Below are 17191 nucleotides of genomic sequence, written 5' to 3' on the forward strand. Positions count from 1 at the left end.
CATCTTAGAATAGACCCTGCTTTATTCAGCGGTCTTTTAAACAGTTTTGTAGAAGTATCAGTTACACAGTGGGTAAAGTAATCATTGAGCAAAAGCAGACACTTAGAGACTTTACAGATTGTTCTGAAAAGATAAAGCATCAGTTTCTTAAGTTAACTGCTTATTGCTTGCTTTGTATTTGCAGCTGAGAGACTTCGGTCAAATCTAGATATCCCATGGCCACAGCCTGACAAGCCAATGTTCTTCTACACCTGCACGGGTCAGGAGGAGATTTCCAGCTCAGGAACCTCTTATCTCAACAGGTACAGACTGCTTTTACTGTTAAGAAAAAAAAAAGGGCGTATCACTTGTAAACATTGGGTGTATCCTATGTATCACTCTTTCGGCATTTGTGGCTTCAACAGCATTAAATTTATGTGTTGACATTTTGCTGTCAGATACATGGGGATACATTATTGTGCTGCAACACCTGGCTGTGTGGAACACTTGCTTGTCTTTATAGTCTAGTTGTGTATTGGCTAACTGAATAAAGCTTGGAAAATATATTTTTGGTTCATATTTTATTAGAATTGGGTGTGCATCTGTGAAATAACTTTTTCTTTAGACACTTGTTTGCGTCATGAAAGTGTGAGATAGTGTATATGTAAATGAATGACTGGCAACAAATTATACTACATAAAGTAATTTTATAGCAGAGCAGGCTTCAAATTTGATTTATTTATTTTTTTCAAAACATGCCTACAAAAATACTTTACAGGGGGAATTAATTGTAAAAAAATGCAGGTTCAAGGATATTGTAATGAAGCTAACATATTTGAGTTCTTTTGGGTAGCATGTTCTTTTTTCTAGTAGCCCTCAAGGCTTTCATCTAATTTGTTTGAGTTCTTTTGGATAGCATGTTCTTTTTTTTCTGGTAGCCCTCAAGGCTTTCATCTAATTCATTTGAGTTTTTCTCGTTACCAGGTTCTTTATCTGATAGCCCTCAAGGCTTTCATCCAATTTTTTAAAAAATCTGTCAGACCTTTGAAGAAATAATTGTTGACACTGCATTTCCCTTGCTGCAGTACAGTTCATGACATTCGAAATGTAATATTCCTTATTAAATAATTGCATGTAGATGATAAGGTTGTTGTTCACTTTTGAGGCCAAAATGAGTATATTGAGTTCTACCCATTTTTATTAGCTTTAGCTTATGTGATGACCTTTCAGCCAGCATCCATTAGCACAAATTCCATGGTCTATTTGGTCCAGATGAATATAATGCCCCATGGACATTCAATATAGTTGCTACAGCAGTCATTTTGAAATCTTAATGCCACCTAGAGGGAATCAGTCGTATGTTATTTGGGCCTAATCAAGTCCTTTGAGAGTTATTGAGTGAGGCTTCATTGCTTCCAATTTGCTTCCTTGCTTTAGCCTCAGTTTGGAGTTTGTTATCACTACTTCTAAACTAATTGGAGGATTTGCATGAAACTTGACACACACATTCATCCCATTGTCTGGTAAGTCCTAAATGAAAATGGTACAGCTTGAACATTTATTATGGCTGCCACAGTGGCCATTGTGAAATATTTGTTATTGCTACTCCTCCTGAATGGATAATATATATCAAAATGGGGTTTTCACTAATGATGTTCTAGTTGGTCTTAATGAAAATGGTGGCCATCTTGAAAATTGTTATTGTTAGCTCTCCTGAAAGGATTATCATATCTGCATGGGGTTTTCACTACAAGACTTTCTATGATGTCTAATTGGTCCTGTATGACAATGATAACAATCTTGCATCCAGTATGGCACCCACAATGTTCATTTTGAATATCTTATTGTTTATCCTCCTGAATGGAAGTTGATATCAACAGGGGGTTTTCACAAAAAGAGTTTGCACATTGTCTTGTTGGTCCTAATGGAAAATGGTGCTGATCTGATGTCTGATATAGCTGCCACAGTGTCCATTTTGAACATTTTGTTATCACTATTTCTTCTGAATGAATGTTCATATCAACATTGGGTTTTACTGATAACTGAAAGAATTCTAATGATATCTAGTTGGTTGTAAATGAAACTGGTGCCAATCTGATTTCTAATATGACTGCCACAATGGCCATGTTGAAAATCTTTTTACCACTATTTCTCCTAGATGGCTGGTTATATTCATATTCTGCTTTCACCAAAAGATTCATTTTTTTAGGTCTTTGTCAGTACTAAATAGAAATGGTGCCACTCTGATATCAAATATGACCATCATGGCATCCATCTTGAAAATCTTGTTATTGCTGAAGAATATCAAATGTGATTTCAACACTAAGCAATTAAAGGGAAGAAATGGTCCTATCTTGAATTCCTGTAAATTCTGTTAAAATAGTTGAACATCAGTCCATAGAGGGACTCCTGTTTCTGACACTGTCAGCTTTCCACCTACCTGACAAACTCAGCAATGCAGTATTAGTAGGTAATGTATTATTGTTATTGGGAGAAGTAAAACTTAATTTTAATAATGTTTTACTTACCTACAACTACTGGACAGATTCCCTCCTCCCACTCTGCACTGATCCCTGTCCTCCGGGTCCAAGAAAAGAGGAAGTAAGAAGCATGTGGTCTGTGATGCAGACATCTGACTTGGAGAAGGTATTGTCTGAGTTCTAGAACCTTCCATCCTAAAAATTGGAGGATGGAATCGTGTATGATCATGTTTTATCTGTATCTCAGACCTGGGACTTGGTGTCCCAGAGGTTAAGTAATGCTCTACTGGTAGGTATGTATTACATTATTTAGATTAGTCTCCCCCAAATAAAAAACAACTAAAATAACCTGACAGTTTATCAAATTTGGTATGTTGGTCTTTCTCAAGAATATCAGAATGGTTTCAGTACTCAGCTTTAAAATAACAAAATTCAAAATGTTCTTATTTTGAATTGATGGATATTGTTCTTCTCCAGTAGAGCATCAGGCCTTTTCTAGGGACTTCTGTTTTCTTGCAGCATAAATTATATTTTAACCAGTGTATTTTGATTTGTATTGCAAGTAATCATTAATCTGTTTTGTGCTTTTACAGAAACTTTGTTGAAGTTTAACCTGTTCAGGATACAGGTTTTTATTCAGAACTAAGTACAGAACTGTCTTGGGGGAAAAGACTTCTACATACTGTACTGTATTTGTATGGTGGTAATAACATAACATAAAAATACTTGGAACTTCAACTGCAGTCGGTATTTTCAGTAAATCCTGAATGTTACCTTCCTTCTTTTAGGACTGAAGCAGCTACTGTTGAGAAGATTGCTACTAGATTCCTGCGCTCAAATGTCAAACCAGAGCAGATTGGTATTATTACTCCATATGAGGGTCAGAGGGCATACTTTGTGCAGTACATGCAGTACAGTGGCTCCCTCAACAAAAAGCTTTATCAGGTTACACTTTATGTTCCATTTGAGATATCCACAGTAATTATATATTGTAGGCTGTTGTGTAGTCTGAAAGTTTGAACGTTAAAATTTGCAGCAATATAATCTTGTTTTGAAAATGCTGATGGCACTATTGTCAAGAAGCCTTTGAAGTGATTTTTGGAAATACACAAATATACCTGTCCGATTTATTTTTGGATGGTTTAAATCTGTTTTCTTGTTACAGTTAGCTCAGTTTACACTAATTTATGAAATACAAGATTATTAAGTTCTTTTATCTTTGAAATCTCCATACATTTCACCTACTTGCAACTAATGCCCTGTATTCATTTATTTTCATGTTCATTTCAGGAGATTGAAGTAGCCAGTGTTGATGCTTTCCAGGGCAGAGAGAAAGATTTCATCATCCTGTCATGTGTTCGTTCTAATGAACATCAGGGAATTGGTTTTCTGAACGATCCCAGGCGTCTTAATGTTGCCCTAACACGAGCCAGGTGATTATAAAAAAATTACTGTCTGGTATTGATAATTGCAGGGAGGTAGTTTGGATCAGTGCCAGAGCTGTGGATGTTATAGTCATGTCTTAACCATGGTTATTGTGTGTATGAGCTAGGCATAGATTCTTTACCTTCAAAATATACATCAATGAATGAGTATGGACCTCATCTACAAACCATGGAGGGGTGGGATCTGTCATTGGCTTCACACTGTATAGCCAACATTCCCACACCCTCAGACTATAACTTGGAAATCAGAACCTCAAATATATATACATATCACAACATGTTTTCTTACTGTTACAGCATACACAAATTTTGGGTAAAAAAATGTTTAAAAATTTCATTATAATTGACATCAAAAGTGTATCAATTTTACCACTGATCCCCTCACCGGAACTACATGGAATGAAGCCTTTAACCTTCCTCCACAGAGTTAGTAAAAGGACAAGATAAATATTAAAGGTCTGTTAAAGAGGTTTCCATCAAAAGTTTTTAAAATATTTCAATACCTACAATGTTAGAATCAGTGTCCTTACAACAGTACCGTGCCTAATTCGAGGTTGTCAGATGCGAAAATGTTCTGCTGTAAGCTTGTGCAGACATTGACTTTTCCCTGACAGATAAGCAGAACAAGGAGCCAACTGTCTACAGTAGAGACACATGTTGGACGGTTAGAAAATCACAGTGGATTATAAAATGTATGTATGCATTGCAAACATATTATGAGCTTACTTTATATATATTTATATACGAACCAAACAGGAATATCATGAGAACAGGACAGGAAATAGTAACAAAACAGGGATACATCAGAATAGCCTCTGAAATAACAGCTTCTTTGCAAATGGGTTTATATCAGTAATCAGTGACTTGTATATCTCTTATAAGTTATATTTAGGCCAAGCTTGGATTAATATCTTCTTTATTTATATTGTCCATGTATACAAACTAAGTAATTTGTTAGTTACCTGTAGGGCCCCTACAAGTTGGGCATATATCACTTACAAGTCCAAACAAGTTATCTTCATAAGAGTTGCCTGAATAATGACATTAAATTGCTTTTCTTTGCATTGTCAAAATTTGTCCACCCCAGCAGCAACTATGCTAGATGTGGTTCCAAGATGATGCTAAATAAACAGAGGATTTACTGGGATGATCCATACTGCACACCAGTGGCTCATCATTCTCATCCTCCTACATTTGTTGTCAGCTACCTTTATCACTTAAAAGAATAATGAACTTGGGCCAGCCTTTTATTCCAACCAGTGTATATCATTTAAATACCAACAAAGTGAGGATAGCATAACAACAGACCAGGAAATGACGACCAACAGCGATATCACCAAACAGGCCCCAAAATAGTATTTTGCAAACAGTATTATACCACTAATCAATGACTTGTATGTCACTTGTCATTGGTATGTAGGACAGGCATTTATTAACATTTTCTTTACTTATATTGCCCTTGTACTTTCATACTTTGACATTTTAGTTAATTATATGTGCAAGCTGCATGTAACTTGTACGTTACCTGCAGGTCCCCAATAAGTTGGGCAAATGTCACTTTCATATGCAAACAAGTTGTTTTTTGCAAGAGTGTGCCTGAATACTGTCTTCACATTGCTCTTCTTTGCATTGTCAAAATTTGTCCACCTCTTAACTGTGCTAGATGTGGTTCCAAGATGATGCTAAATAAACAGAGGATTTACTGGGATGACCCATACTGCACACCAGTGGTTCATCATTCTCATCCTCTTACAATTGTAGTCAACTCACATTATTATGGCTACTTTGATCACTTAAAGGACTAATGAACTTGGGCCAGCTATGTCTTCTATCAGGCTAATCAGTTTATATAATTCCATGTCATCAGAAAGAGGAATGGAAAGGACTACCTTGAATTTTGCATTGTACACCTATCCAGTACTTGATGTTCTGTGCTTAGGGAATTCACAATTTGTGTATTTCAGGAGTTTCTTACCTTTGTGGCAAAGGATCAAAATAAAGTAACTTGTGAAATACACAACTGTTGAGTTCAAAGGATCTTGTTAGTTTCACTGTCTTTTTTTTTTTTTTTTAAAGAAAAGTACTGCATTCCTTGATTAGAATTGTTGCATAGTGGCCATAAATACACTTAAGAAAAGTACTGCATTCCTTGTTTAGAATTGTTGCATAGTGGCCATAAATACACTTAAGAAAAGTACTGCATTCCTTGTTTAGAATTGTTGCATAGTGGCCATAATTACAATTGCTAATCAGCTGATTACTAACTATAAATGGTGACTAGATTAAAAAGCCTTGGCTAGTTGATTGTAACTAAGTCTAATTAACTTGACTATACATCTTTTTCTAAATTCACGTATCTACTGCAAAAGAAGAATTATGTGAAGATGGTATTTCCCCAAACTTTACATTATTAAATAACTATATGCAATCCATTTGCTACCTAGCCAGGTATTTTTGCAAACTTTCAGATACTTATCAAACTTAATTTGGAAGGGAAAAATAGCATCCACAAAACAAATACTAAACACAAAAGCCAAGAGAAATTCTTAATTCCTATGTGTTTTGATGACAGGGAAATAAACACAAGATTAAATATAGAGGTGAGAAAGAAGACAAATTAAGTGGTCATAATATGGGTTAATCTTTATAGTATATGTCTGTGTTGTGCTGCTATCAGCCTAGCAAAGTTGTATTACGAAATAGATTTTGGGGAAAAAATACATTCTGTAAATTGATTTCAAAGGAATGAATATGTTTTGATACGAAGTTAATTCAAGTACAAGCAAAATGGGGATTGCAAATAGAACAGGTCAACAAATAGTTATTTTGGCAAACAGGCTTATACCACAAAATCAGTGACTTTTTTAATTATTACATATGTAAGTCCAAAATGTATTAACATTTTCTCTGCTTATATTGTTTTTATATTTTCATGCACAGAGATTTCAGTTTATTTTACATAAAAACTACAAGTAACTTGTAACTTATCTGTAGATCCCCTACCAGACAGGTAAATGTCACTTGCATGTCTGAACAAGTTATTTTCATAATAGCTTGCCTAAATAACTTCACATTTCTTTGCATTGTCAAAATTTGTCCACTCCAGCAGTAACTATGCTAGATGTGGTTCCAAGTTGATGCTATATAAATAAAGGATTTACTGGGATGACCCATACTGCACACCAGTGGTTCATCATTCTCATCCTCTTACAGTTATTGTCAACTCACTTTATCATGGCTAATTTTATCACTTATAAGACTAATGAACTCGGGCCTGCATTTTCTTCTATCAGGTTGATCAGTGTATATCATTGAAATACCAAGAAAGTGGGGATAGCATAACAACAGGCCAGGAAATGCCAACAAAACAGGAATAGCACCAGAACAGGGCCCAAAATAATCTTTTGCAAACAGGTTTATACCACCAATTAATGACTTCTTTGTTACTTGTCAATGAAATGTGGGTCAGGCATGGATTAATATATTTTTTATATTGTCCTTGTGTACAAACAGCAAGTAACTTGTAAGTCCACAATAAATCACGCATATGTCATAAATCAAAAGTCCAGACAAGTTGTTTTTGTTGGAGCTTGCCTGAATACTGACTTCATATTGCTTTTCTTTGCATTGTCAAAATTTGTCCACCCTAGCAGTAACTATGATAGATGTGGTCCCAAGATGATGCTAAACCAATAGAGGATTTACTGGGATGACCCATACTGCACACCAGTGGTTCATCATTCTCATCCTCTTACAATTATAGTCAACTCACTTTATCATGGCTAATTTTATCACTTAAAAGACTCATGAACTTGGGCCAGCCTTTTCTTCTAACCAGTGTATATCATTGAAATACCAAGAAAGTGGGGATAGCCTAACAACAGCCCAGAATATACCTACAAAATTGGGATATTATCAGAACAAATCCAAAGTAGCTTTTTGCAAACAGTATTATACGACTAATTAATGACTCCTACATCTCTTGTAAGTGGAATGTAGGTCAGGCATGGAATAAAAACTTTTGTATTAAAATTCTATTAAAAATGCAAACTGCAGGTAACTTTAACTAACCAGTAGGTCTCAAATAAAACAGTCATACATTGCAATTCCAAGCAAATTATTTCTGTAAGATCTTGCTTGAATACAGACTCTACATTACTTTTCTTTGCATTGTCAAAATTTGTCCACCCCAGCAACAATTATGCTAGATGTGGTTCCAAGATGATGCTAAATAAACAGAGGATTTACTGGGATGATCCATACTGCACACCAGTGGCTCATCATTCTCATCTTCTTACAACTGTTGTCAGCTTACTTTATCATGGCTACCTTTATCACTTAAAAGACTCATGAACTTGGGCCAGCCTTTTCTTCTAACCAGTGTATATCATTGAAACAACAACAAAGTGAGGATAGCATAACAGCTGGCCAGGAAATGACAACCAACAGGGATATCACCAAAGAGGTCCCAAAATAGTATTTTGCAAACAGTATTATACCACTAATCAATGACTTGTATGTCACTTGTCATTGGTATGTAGGACAGGCATTTATTAACATTTATATTGCCTTTGTACTTTCATACTCTGACATTTTAGTTAATTATATGTTCAAGCTGCATTTAACTTGTACGTTACCTGCAGGTCCCCAATAAATTTGGCAAATGTCACTTTCATATCCAAACAAGTTATTTTTTGTAAGACTGTGCCTGAATACTGTCTTCACATTGCTCTTCTTTGCATTGTCAAAATTTGTCCACCTCAACAGTAACTGTGCTAGATGTGGTTCCAAGATGATGCTAAATAAACAGAGGATTTACTGGGATGACCCATACTGCACACCAGTGGTTCATCATTCTCATCCTCTTACAATTATAGTCAACTCACATTCTTATGGCTAGTTTTATCACTTAAAGGACTAATGAACTCGGGCCTGCATTTTCTTCTAACAGGCTGATCAGTGTATATCATTGAAATAGCAAGAAAGTGGTGATAGCCTAACAACAGCCCAGAATATACCTACAAAATTGGGATATTATCAGAACAAATTCAAAGTGGCTTTTTGCAAACTGTATTATACGACTAATTAATGACTCCTACGTCTCTTGTAAGTGAAATGTAGGTCAGGCATGGAATAAAACTTTTGTATTTAAAATTTTATTAAAAATGCAAACTGCAGGTAACTTTAACTTACCAGTAGGTCTCCAATAAAACAGTCATATATTGCAATTCCAAGCAAATTATTTCTGTAAGATCTTGCTTGAGAATACACTTTACATTACTTTTCTTTGCATTGTCAAAATTTGTCCACCCCGGCAACAACTATGCTAGATGTGGTTCCAAGATGATGCTAGATAAACAGAGGATTTACTGGGATGATCCATACTGCACACCAGTGGCTCATCATTCTCATCCTCTGACAATTATAGTCAACTCACTTATCATGGCTAATTTTATCACTTAAAAGACTCATGAACTTGGGCCAGCCTTTTCTTCTAACCAGTGTATATCATTGAAATACCAACAAAGTGGGGATAGCATAACAGCAGGCCAGGAAATGACGACCAACAGGGATAGCACCAAACAGGTCCCAGATTAGATTTTTGCAAACAGTATTATACCACTGATCAATGATTTGTATGTCACTTGTTATTGGTATGTAGGACAGGCATTTATTAACATTTTCTTTACTTATATATATTGCCTTTGTACTTTCATACTCTGACATTTTAGTTAATTATATGTGCAAGCTGCATGCAACTTGCAAGTTACCTGCAGGTCCCCAATAAGTTGGGCAAATGTCACTTTCAGATCCAAACAAGTTATTTTTTGCAAGAGTGTGACTGAATATTGTCTTCACATTGCTCGTCTTTGCATTGTCAAAATTTGTCCACCTCAACAGTAACTATGATAGATGTAGTCCCAAGATGATGCTAAATAAATAAAGGATTTACTGGGATGACCCATACTGCACACCAGTGGTTCATCATTCTCATCCTCTTACAATTATAGTCAACTAACTTTATCATGGCTAGTTTGATCACTTAAAAGACTCATGAACTCGGGCCAGCCTTTTCTTCTATCAGGCTGATCAGTGTATATCATTGAAATACCTAGAAAGTGGGGATAGCATAACAACAGCCCAGAATATACCTACAAAGCTGGGATATTATCAGAACAAATCCAAAGTAGCTTTTTGCAAACAGTATTATACCACCAATATATGACTCCTACATCTCTTGTAAGTGAAATGTAGGTCAGGCATGGATTAAAAACTTATTGTATTAAAATTGTATTAAAAATACAAACTACAAATAACTTTAACTTACCAGTAGGTCTCCAATAAAACAGTCATATATTGCAATTCCAAGCAAATTATTTTTGTAAGAGCTTGCTTGAATACAGACTCTACATTACTTTTCTTTGCATTGTCAAAATTTGTCCACCCCAGCAGTAACTATGCTAGATGTGGTTCCAAGATGATGCTAAATAAACAGAGGATTTACTGGGATGAACCATACTGTACACCAGTGGCTCATCATTCTCATCCTCTTACAACTGTTGTCAGCTTACTTTATTATGGCTACCTTTATCACTTAAAAGACTCATGAACTTGGGCCAGCCTTTTCTTCTAACCAGTGTATATCATTGAAACAACAACAAAGTGAGGATAGCATAACAACTGGCCAGGAAATGACAACCAACAGGGATATCACCAAACAGGTCCCAAAATAGTATTTTGCAAACAGTATTATACCACTAATCAATGACTTGTATGTCACTTGTCATTGGTATGTAGGACAGGCATTTATTAACATTTTCTTTACTTGTATTGCCTTTGTACTTTCATACTCTGACATTTTAGTTAATTATATGTGCAAGCTGCATTTAACTTGTACGTTACCTGCAGGTCCCCAGTAAGTTGGGCAAATGTCACTTTCATATCCAAACAAGTTATTTTTTGTAAGACTGTGCCTGAATACTGTCTTCACATTGCTCATCTTTGCATTATCATAATTTGTCCACCTCAACAGTAACTGTGCTAGATGTGGTTCCAAGATGATGCTAAATAAACAGAGGATTTACTGGGATGACCCATACTGCACACCAGTGGTTCATCATTCTCATCCTCTTACAATTATAGTCAACTCACATTATTATGGCTACTTTGATCACTTAAAGGACTAATGAACTCAGGCCAGTCATGTCTTCTGTCAGGCCAATCAGTTTATTTAATTCCATGTCATCAGAAAGAAGAGTGGAAAGGAGTACCTTGAATTGTGCATTGTACATCCACCCAGTACTTCATGTTCCATACTTACGGAATTCCCATTTTGTGTATTTCACAAGTTATTTACCTTTGTGGTGAAGGATCAGAAATTTGTGAAGTTGGGAATTGTCCTGAACAGAATTTGTCTTTGATATTTTTCTTTTGGATTGCAACTAAGAAAAGGCGTTAATATCACTGAAAATGGGTCTCTAATGTCTGAACTTTATTGAACAGAATGTTTTAGATCTCAGCACCAAATTTTATAATCTTGTTATTGCTGAAGAAAAATCAAATGTGGTTGCAGCGCCCGACAGATGGGAAGAAATGGTTTTATCTTGAATTCCTGGAAATTATTTTCACCCAGTAGAACATCAATCTCTTGAAAAGACTTCTTATATTTTTAGAACTTTTAATTGGCACAATATAGCCATTTTTTGCCAAGTTACAGTTAAATACTAATACATACATATGTTTTCTCCGTGTGTGTGTCATTATGTTGTCCCATATAGTTAACATGAGAAGTACCTGAATAGTATTTTGCCATGTATATCATGATCATTTTGTGTAAGTTGTCAGTAAAGATGATCATTCAATATTATACATTATAATCATATGCATCCTGAATGAAATTGTCATGGAACTATATATATATATATATATATATATATATATATATATATATATATATGTCACTCCGACCCTAACACGTGCCAGTGCCTATGGACTGGCCACTAATACTGTCTCCCTATAAGGGGTATGTAGAGTGGAAACAATTGCAAAAGCCATTTCATTTTTGTAAATAAAAAATAAATAATTAACAGGAATATTTGTTCCTTCCAATTAGTATTTTATTGGTCTCCGTTTGCAAGGTTTCAAAAAGGGGGTCATGGAGTAAAGAATGAAAAGGGTATATTTATGTGTATATTTGTCATGTTTGCTTACTATAGTGATGGATATATGGTAACTCGATGATTATAAACAGTTTATTGTATGTGTACTGTCTGGCATTTTGGGTGGAATCGTTTTGGAGTAGCCAACTTGTGACCTCATTTGACACTTTGCCATGATACCTCACCAGCTGAAGATATTCAGCCAGCACACATACAGTAATGTATATATGTATGATATATGCAAGAGTGTTTGTGTAACTGGCAATAATCCTTTAAATAGTAGTTTTTAATGAATAGATAATGTTCAGTATATGCATGTATGTAGTATACAGCCTCTGAAGAAAAGTGTCTCTGTATTGCCCAGTAAAGGTAATGTTTAAACAAGTGATTGTTCAAAACTTTACGAACAAATGGCAATTAACCTTTTGCCAAGTTTTAAACTGGTTGTAAAGCCAAGTGAGCTTAGAGCCTGGCTATGCATCTTTGTCCATCATGAATTGTGCATTATGCATTCATCCATCTTCAATTGCTTGTTGCGACTCTGGAAACTATATTTGTGATCCGATTTGAATCAAACTCTAAACATGGCTTTATATCATTAAAATCTCAAAGGATTCAGAATTGACCCTAATTATGCATCTGATTGGTTAACCTTGTTACCACTTCTGAAGTGACATTTCTGATTTGGTTTTGATGAAACTTGAAATATATGCTTATATCATTAAAATCTCAAATGAGTTTGATTATGAGCAAGAGCCATGCATATTAATTAAATGATCTTAGATCAGATTGGTTAAGCTTATTACTCCTGTGGAAGTCATATTTCTGATCTGAGTTTGAGCAAACTTGAAATATGGGTTTATATAGTAAAGATCATACATGAGTTTGATAATAGCAAGACCCATGCATGTTGATGAGGTGATCTGCTTCATTAGCTGAGCTTGATACCACTTGGTGGCCATATTTCTGATCTGATATTGTTCCAACTTGGAATACTTGCTTACATCTTGTACAGGTCTGATAATGAGCAAGATGCTTACATATGAATGAGTTGATCTTGCATCTGATTGGCTGAACTTGTTACTATTTTCTAGTGTAGTGTCAGTCTTCAGTCAAGCATCTTGCTGTGATTATTATATATATAATAATTCCAAATCTGTGTTGCTGTTGCACTTGACTAGTTGACGAGATGTTTACTTTTTTTTAGGAATCCAGCCATAAACCACAACTATCGCATAATGTTTTTCTATCCATCTGTCAGACCAGTGAGCCACAGTGACTTTTTGGCAGTGCATATGATGCATAAACCAAGGGTCACAAGTTTTATGCCCATCCAGGCCAGCCCAGTTTCGCAATCTGATTATTTCATTGTCAATAGCCAGTGCTATGCTTAAAGTACCATTAAAAAATATAAAAGAAAACAACCATCTGTCCAACCATACTTCCATCTGTCTGTTCCTAGCTCTGCTTTTGCACAATAACTCTTATTTCTCCACTGTCTATCATTACCAAACATTGTAAATAGCTCTTGTATGGAGCAAAGAAGAATTTAATGATTTCAGGCTCAAAAGTTAAAAGATGAGGTCAGGGTCACAGGGAGTGAAAGAAGGAAAGCTGTTTCTGCTGAGAAACTTGACTGTTACACCATATACCTTAACCAAACTTGTAAATGGCTAAGAAAACTCTCTTCAGATTTTCATAGTTGAAATAACTCAAAGAAGAATGTTTGCATATTGTTAGTTTTGCATTGCCTACATCGATGAAACTTTGTGGATGGCTTCTGTTTGAGACATGGAAGATAGTTGTTCATTTTGGGGTCAAAAGGTCAGAGGTCATGATCACAGTTGTTGAAACAGATGATTTACACACAACTGCTTGCTGGACTAAACTTGGTGGGTGACTTACATTTGAGACAAGGAATACACCTATTAATTTTAAGATGAAAATGTTAAAGGTGAGGGTCAGAGATAATCCATAAAGGAAAACCATTTCTACAAAATAACTCCAGTCCATGGCCAAACTTTGTGACTGGCTTGCATTTGATGCAAGGAAGGCATCCTGCCAATTTTGGGATAAATAGGTCAAAAGTCTAGGTCACACACTGGAGAAAAAAAGATTGTTTTATCAAAATAGCGAGTTCTAGTTTGCATTTGAGACCAGGACACACCAATTGATAAACGTGTCATAATTTAGTATTGCTAGACAACATCACGTAGTTACATGACATAGTAGACAAGTTAAACAGGTCCTGTGTTTTTTATTAACCTAGTTTCCAACCAATTAAAGATAATTTAACATCAAAGAAATAAAATTATGTATTACCATTTACCACATTGTGATATAATGTACACTTGTGGTACTCTTGATTTATAAGTACAGATGACAGAACACAACAATTCCACTATTTATTCAAGTTTCAAAATTTCTAACTTTTACTTTATTTGAAAGGGTTTGTATGTTATTTTTGAAATATTTCTTTTTCAGATATGGGATAATTATTGTTGGAAACCCCAAAGTTTTGTCGAAGGTGAGAATACATATATCAGAGGAAATGATGCAGAACAGCAGATGTGTGTAATATTTTGTAGATGCGAATTCAAATGTTTATATGGGCAGTATATACAAGATTAGGGTTGGCCTATGTATTTTATCACCCAAACAATGGATCTTTGTATAATTCTTTTCTTGTGTGGTGGCAGGAATGTCAACATTTTGGCAAGGTACTGGTTTTGCTTTATCCTTTTTGCATATATTTCTTGCACCCTTTCAAAGATTATTTCATACTTAGCATGAATTATTATGAATCTAGCATTATTTATTCTAAGACATTTCATTCTTGCCACTTTGACTTTAAAGTGTAAAGTCACAGTCTTGGAAAATGTGCATAAAGATTTTGGTTACATTTTTTCCCATTCCTTTATTTCCTAAACCCATTGATGGAATGTCATCATACTTAAGATGAGTCAGTATAAAGCAAAGGCCATTCATTCTGTAACATGTGCATATGCCACTTTGAACTTGGTCAAGATATAGTTTTGGTTCAAGTTTTTTTGTTTGCTTATACAGTGAAACCCCTCAAAACCAAATCTCCGATGTACTGTAATCCCCATGAGATTGAAAATTTTGTTTGGTTCCTTAATTTTCCTCCTTTGACATCATTTTGTCCCAATAAAACAAAACCCCTCAACTCTAAAAACCAAAACAAATTTTTGGTCCCAAAATTTTCAATTTTACACTTAAAAATATAAAATCTAAACTCGCTTCATAAATATGTTTTAGCTGCTTGATTCCACAAAACATTTATGGTGCAGAATTAGCCTATATTAAAGTACCAGGTTATTTATGCTTTAAAAAGGAAATTCTGTAGTAGGCTTTTCTTTGTGTCATTGAGTAATAAATTAACCTAGTTCATTTGAAGTAAAAACAGTACTCGAAACACTCGCCAAAACAAACTCAGGCCAACAAAAGGCTAATCCAAAGTCTTTGCACCATAAAGAAGGGCTAGCTTTTTAAGTAAATTGTTAATAACCAATAGCTAATGGCTTGGAGTTAAGTGCGTGAAGAAAGATTATGTTTCTTGACTTAGTAAAGATTATGTTTATCTGCTTAGTATCTAACTTGTGATGGATGCTGTCCATTTGTATACATGATCAACAGACCATTACTTCTTGTTTAGATTAAATGCCCAGGTTTTAATGTCTGTGCCTGCAGCATCACTTTAATACTTTGCCAATGGAGACTGTTTAAACAGTTTTGTAAAGTCTGACTCTATAGATTTTCAAGGAGAAAAATCACTAAATACATTTAACTGAATTTTGTTTGTTCTCTCTCACAGATTCAAATATCAGAAGAAACAGCTAAGTGTTGTAGGACTGAACTAACCTTGTTAAAGACAGACACATGTTCTTCATTATATACACACCTTCTCAAGTCACTTGAGTGTTTTCACACGTGCACAAATTCTCTCTCTCAAGTCGTGTTAAGACATTCACCTTTTTGGGTTTGCAAAATTTTGGGCTTAAAAATTAAGGCAGGTATCAATGATGTATGGTTTATCTACTGGTATATAAACAGGCATATTTTGTTTTACATGTGTAATACCTCTGTCAACTGAAAACCACTCAAAACTGAAATTAAATAGATTACAAGGGGTTTTTGTTTTAAGGTTTCACTGTATTTTCTAAACCTTTTGATTGATTTTATTTGTATTTTGGATGAATTATTATGAAGCTAAGACAATTCGATCTGCGAGACACTAGCAGCTAGTCCAAGCCCAGGTTAATCTTGTTATTGTTATTACTTTCAAGTAAATTGTCACATCAGCATAGAATTTTAAAAAAATGAATAATGTTTTTGAATTGAGTGCTGATTTTATCTACAGCATGGTCACCACAAGGATCATTATGGAATCTTGTTACCTCTCTTCTCCCTTAAAAATCTCTCGATATTGCTACTTTACTCATTCTGAAGAGTTTATTGTATCATCATGCAATTTATTTTTGAACCATCTTAACAGCATTCTAGACTCTAAATTTAGTTGCATTTGAGCAAACTCAACATTGATTTCAGTGTTAGAGGTTATGACACATTTTTTTGTGTCCGTTTTGCTCATAATAATAAAACTAATTATGTATTTTTTTAAAATTACACCTGCCATAGGGAAAAGTGTATTATGTTATGGTGGCTTGCACATGGTGGACAGAAAGAAGGTTGTCATTTTGGTTTTATGGTCAAGATCACTGATCTGACCACAAAAAAATGGTTTCCATTCAGTGACATCAGTTCTACATCACAGACATGGACCAGACTTTGTGGATAGCTTGTAATTATGGTAAAGAAAAAGCTGTAGCTTGCAGGTTCAAAAGGTCAATGGTCAAGTCACTCTGATTGAGGGAAAAGTTGTTTCTGCACAGATATTTAAGTTATCTACATAGGGTGCTGTTAGTCATGGAACAGATGTATAAAGTGCTGTTCATGGTACTTTTTGTATCATATACGGATTGGTGATTGATCTGTAGACTGAGAGCCAGTTGTAAGGTCATAACCTAGTCTTTAAATTGGAGTGATTTGTGAATGCAACAATTTAAATATTGATTTTGGAGTTTAATGAAACTTAGCATGTGGGTTA

General features: G+C 34.9%; 1 protein-coding gene across 1 annotated transcript in view; it reads left to right on the forward strand.

Moving 5' to 3' along the window:
* Positions 1-17191, forward strand: part of LOC149801643 (regulator of nonsense transcripts 1-like) — an 81873-nt gene that overhangs the window by 43567 nt on the left and 21115 nt on the right. Inside the window, exons 15-18 of the mRNA XM_089955914.1 lie at positions 185-302; positions 3248-3404; positions 3750-3892; positions 14548-14590. Coding sequence (XP_089812040.1) covers positions 185-302; positions 3248-3404; positions 3750-3892; positions 14548-14590 — 461 coding nt within the window. The remainder of the gene's footprint in view (positions 1-184; positions 303-3247; positions 3405-3749; positions 3893-14547; positions 14591-17191) is intronic.

This window comes from Sinohyriopsis cumingii, chromosome 4 (genome assembly GCF_028554795.1).
Source record: "Sinohyriopsis cumingii isolate HCF-2022 chromosome 4, ASM2855479v2, whole genome shotgun sequence".
Lineage (NCBI taxonomy): Eukaryota > Metazoa > Mollusca > Bivalvia > Unionida > Unionidae > Sinohyriopsis > Sinohyriopsis cumingii.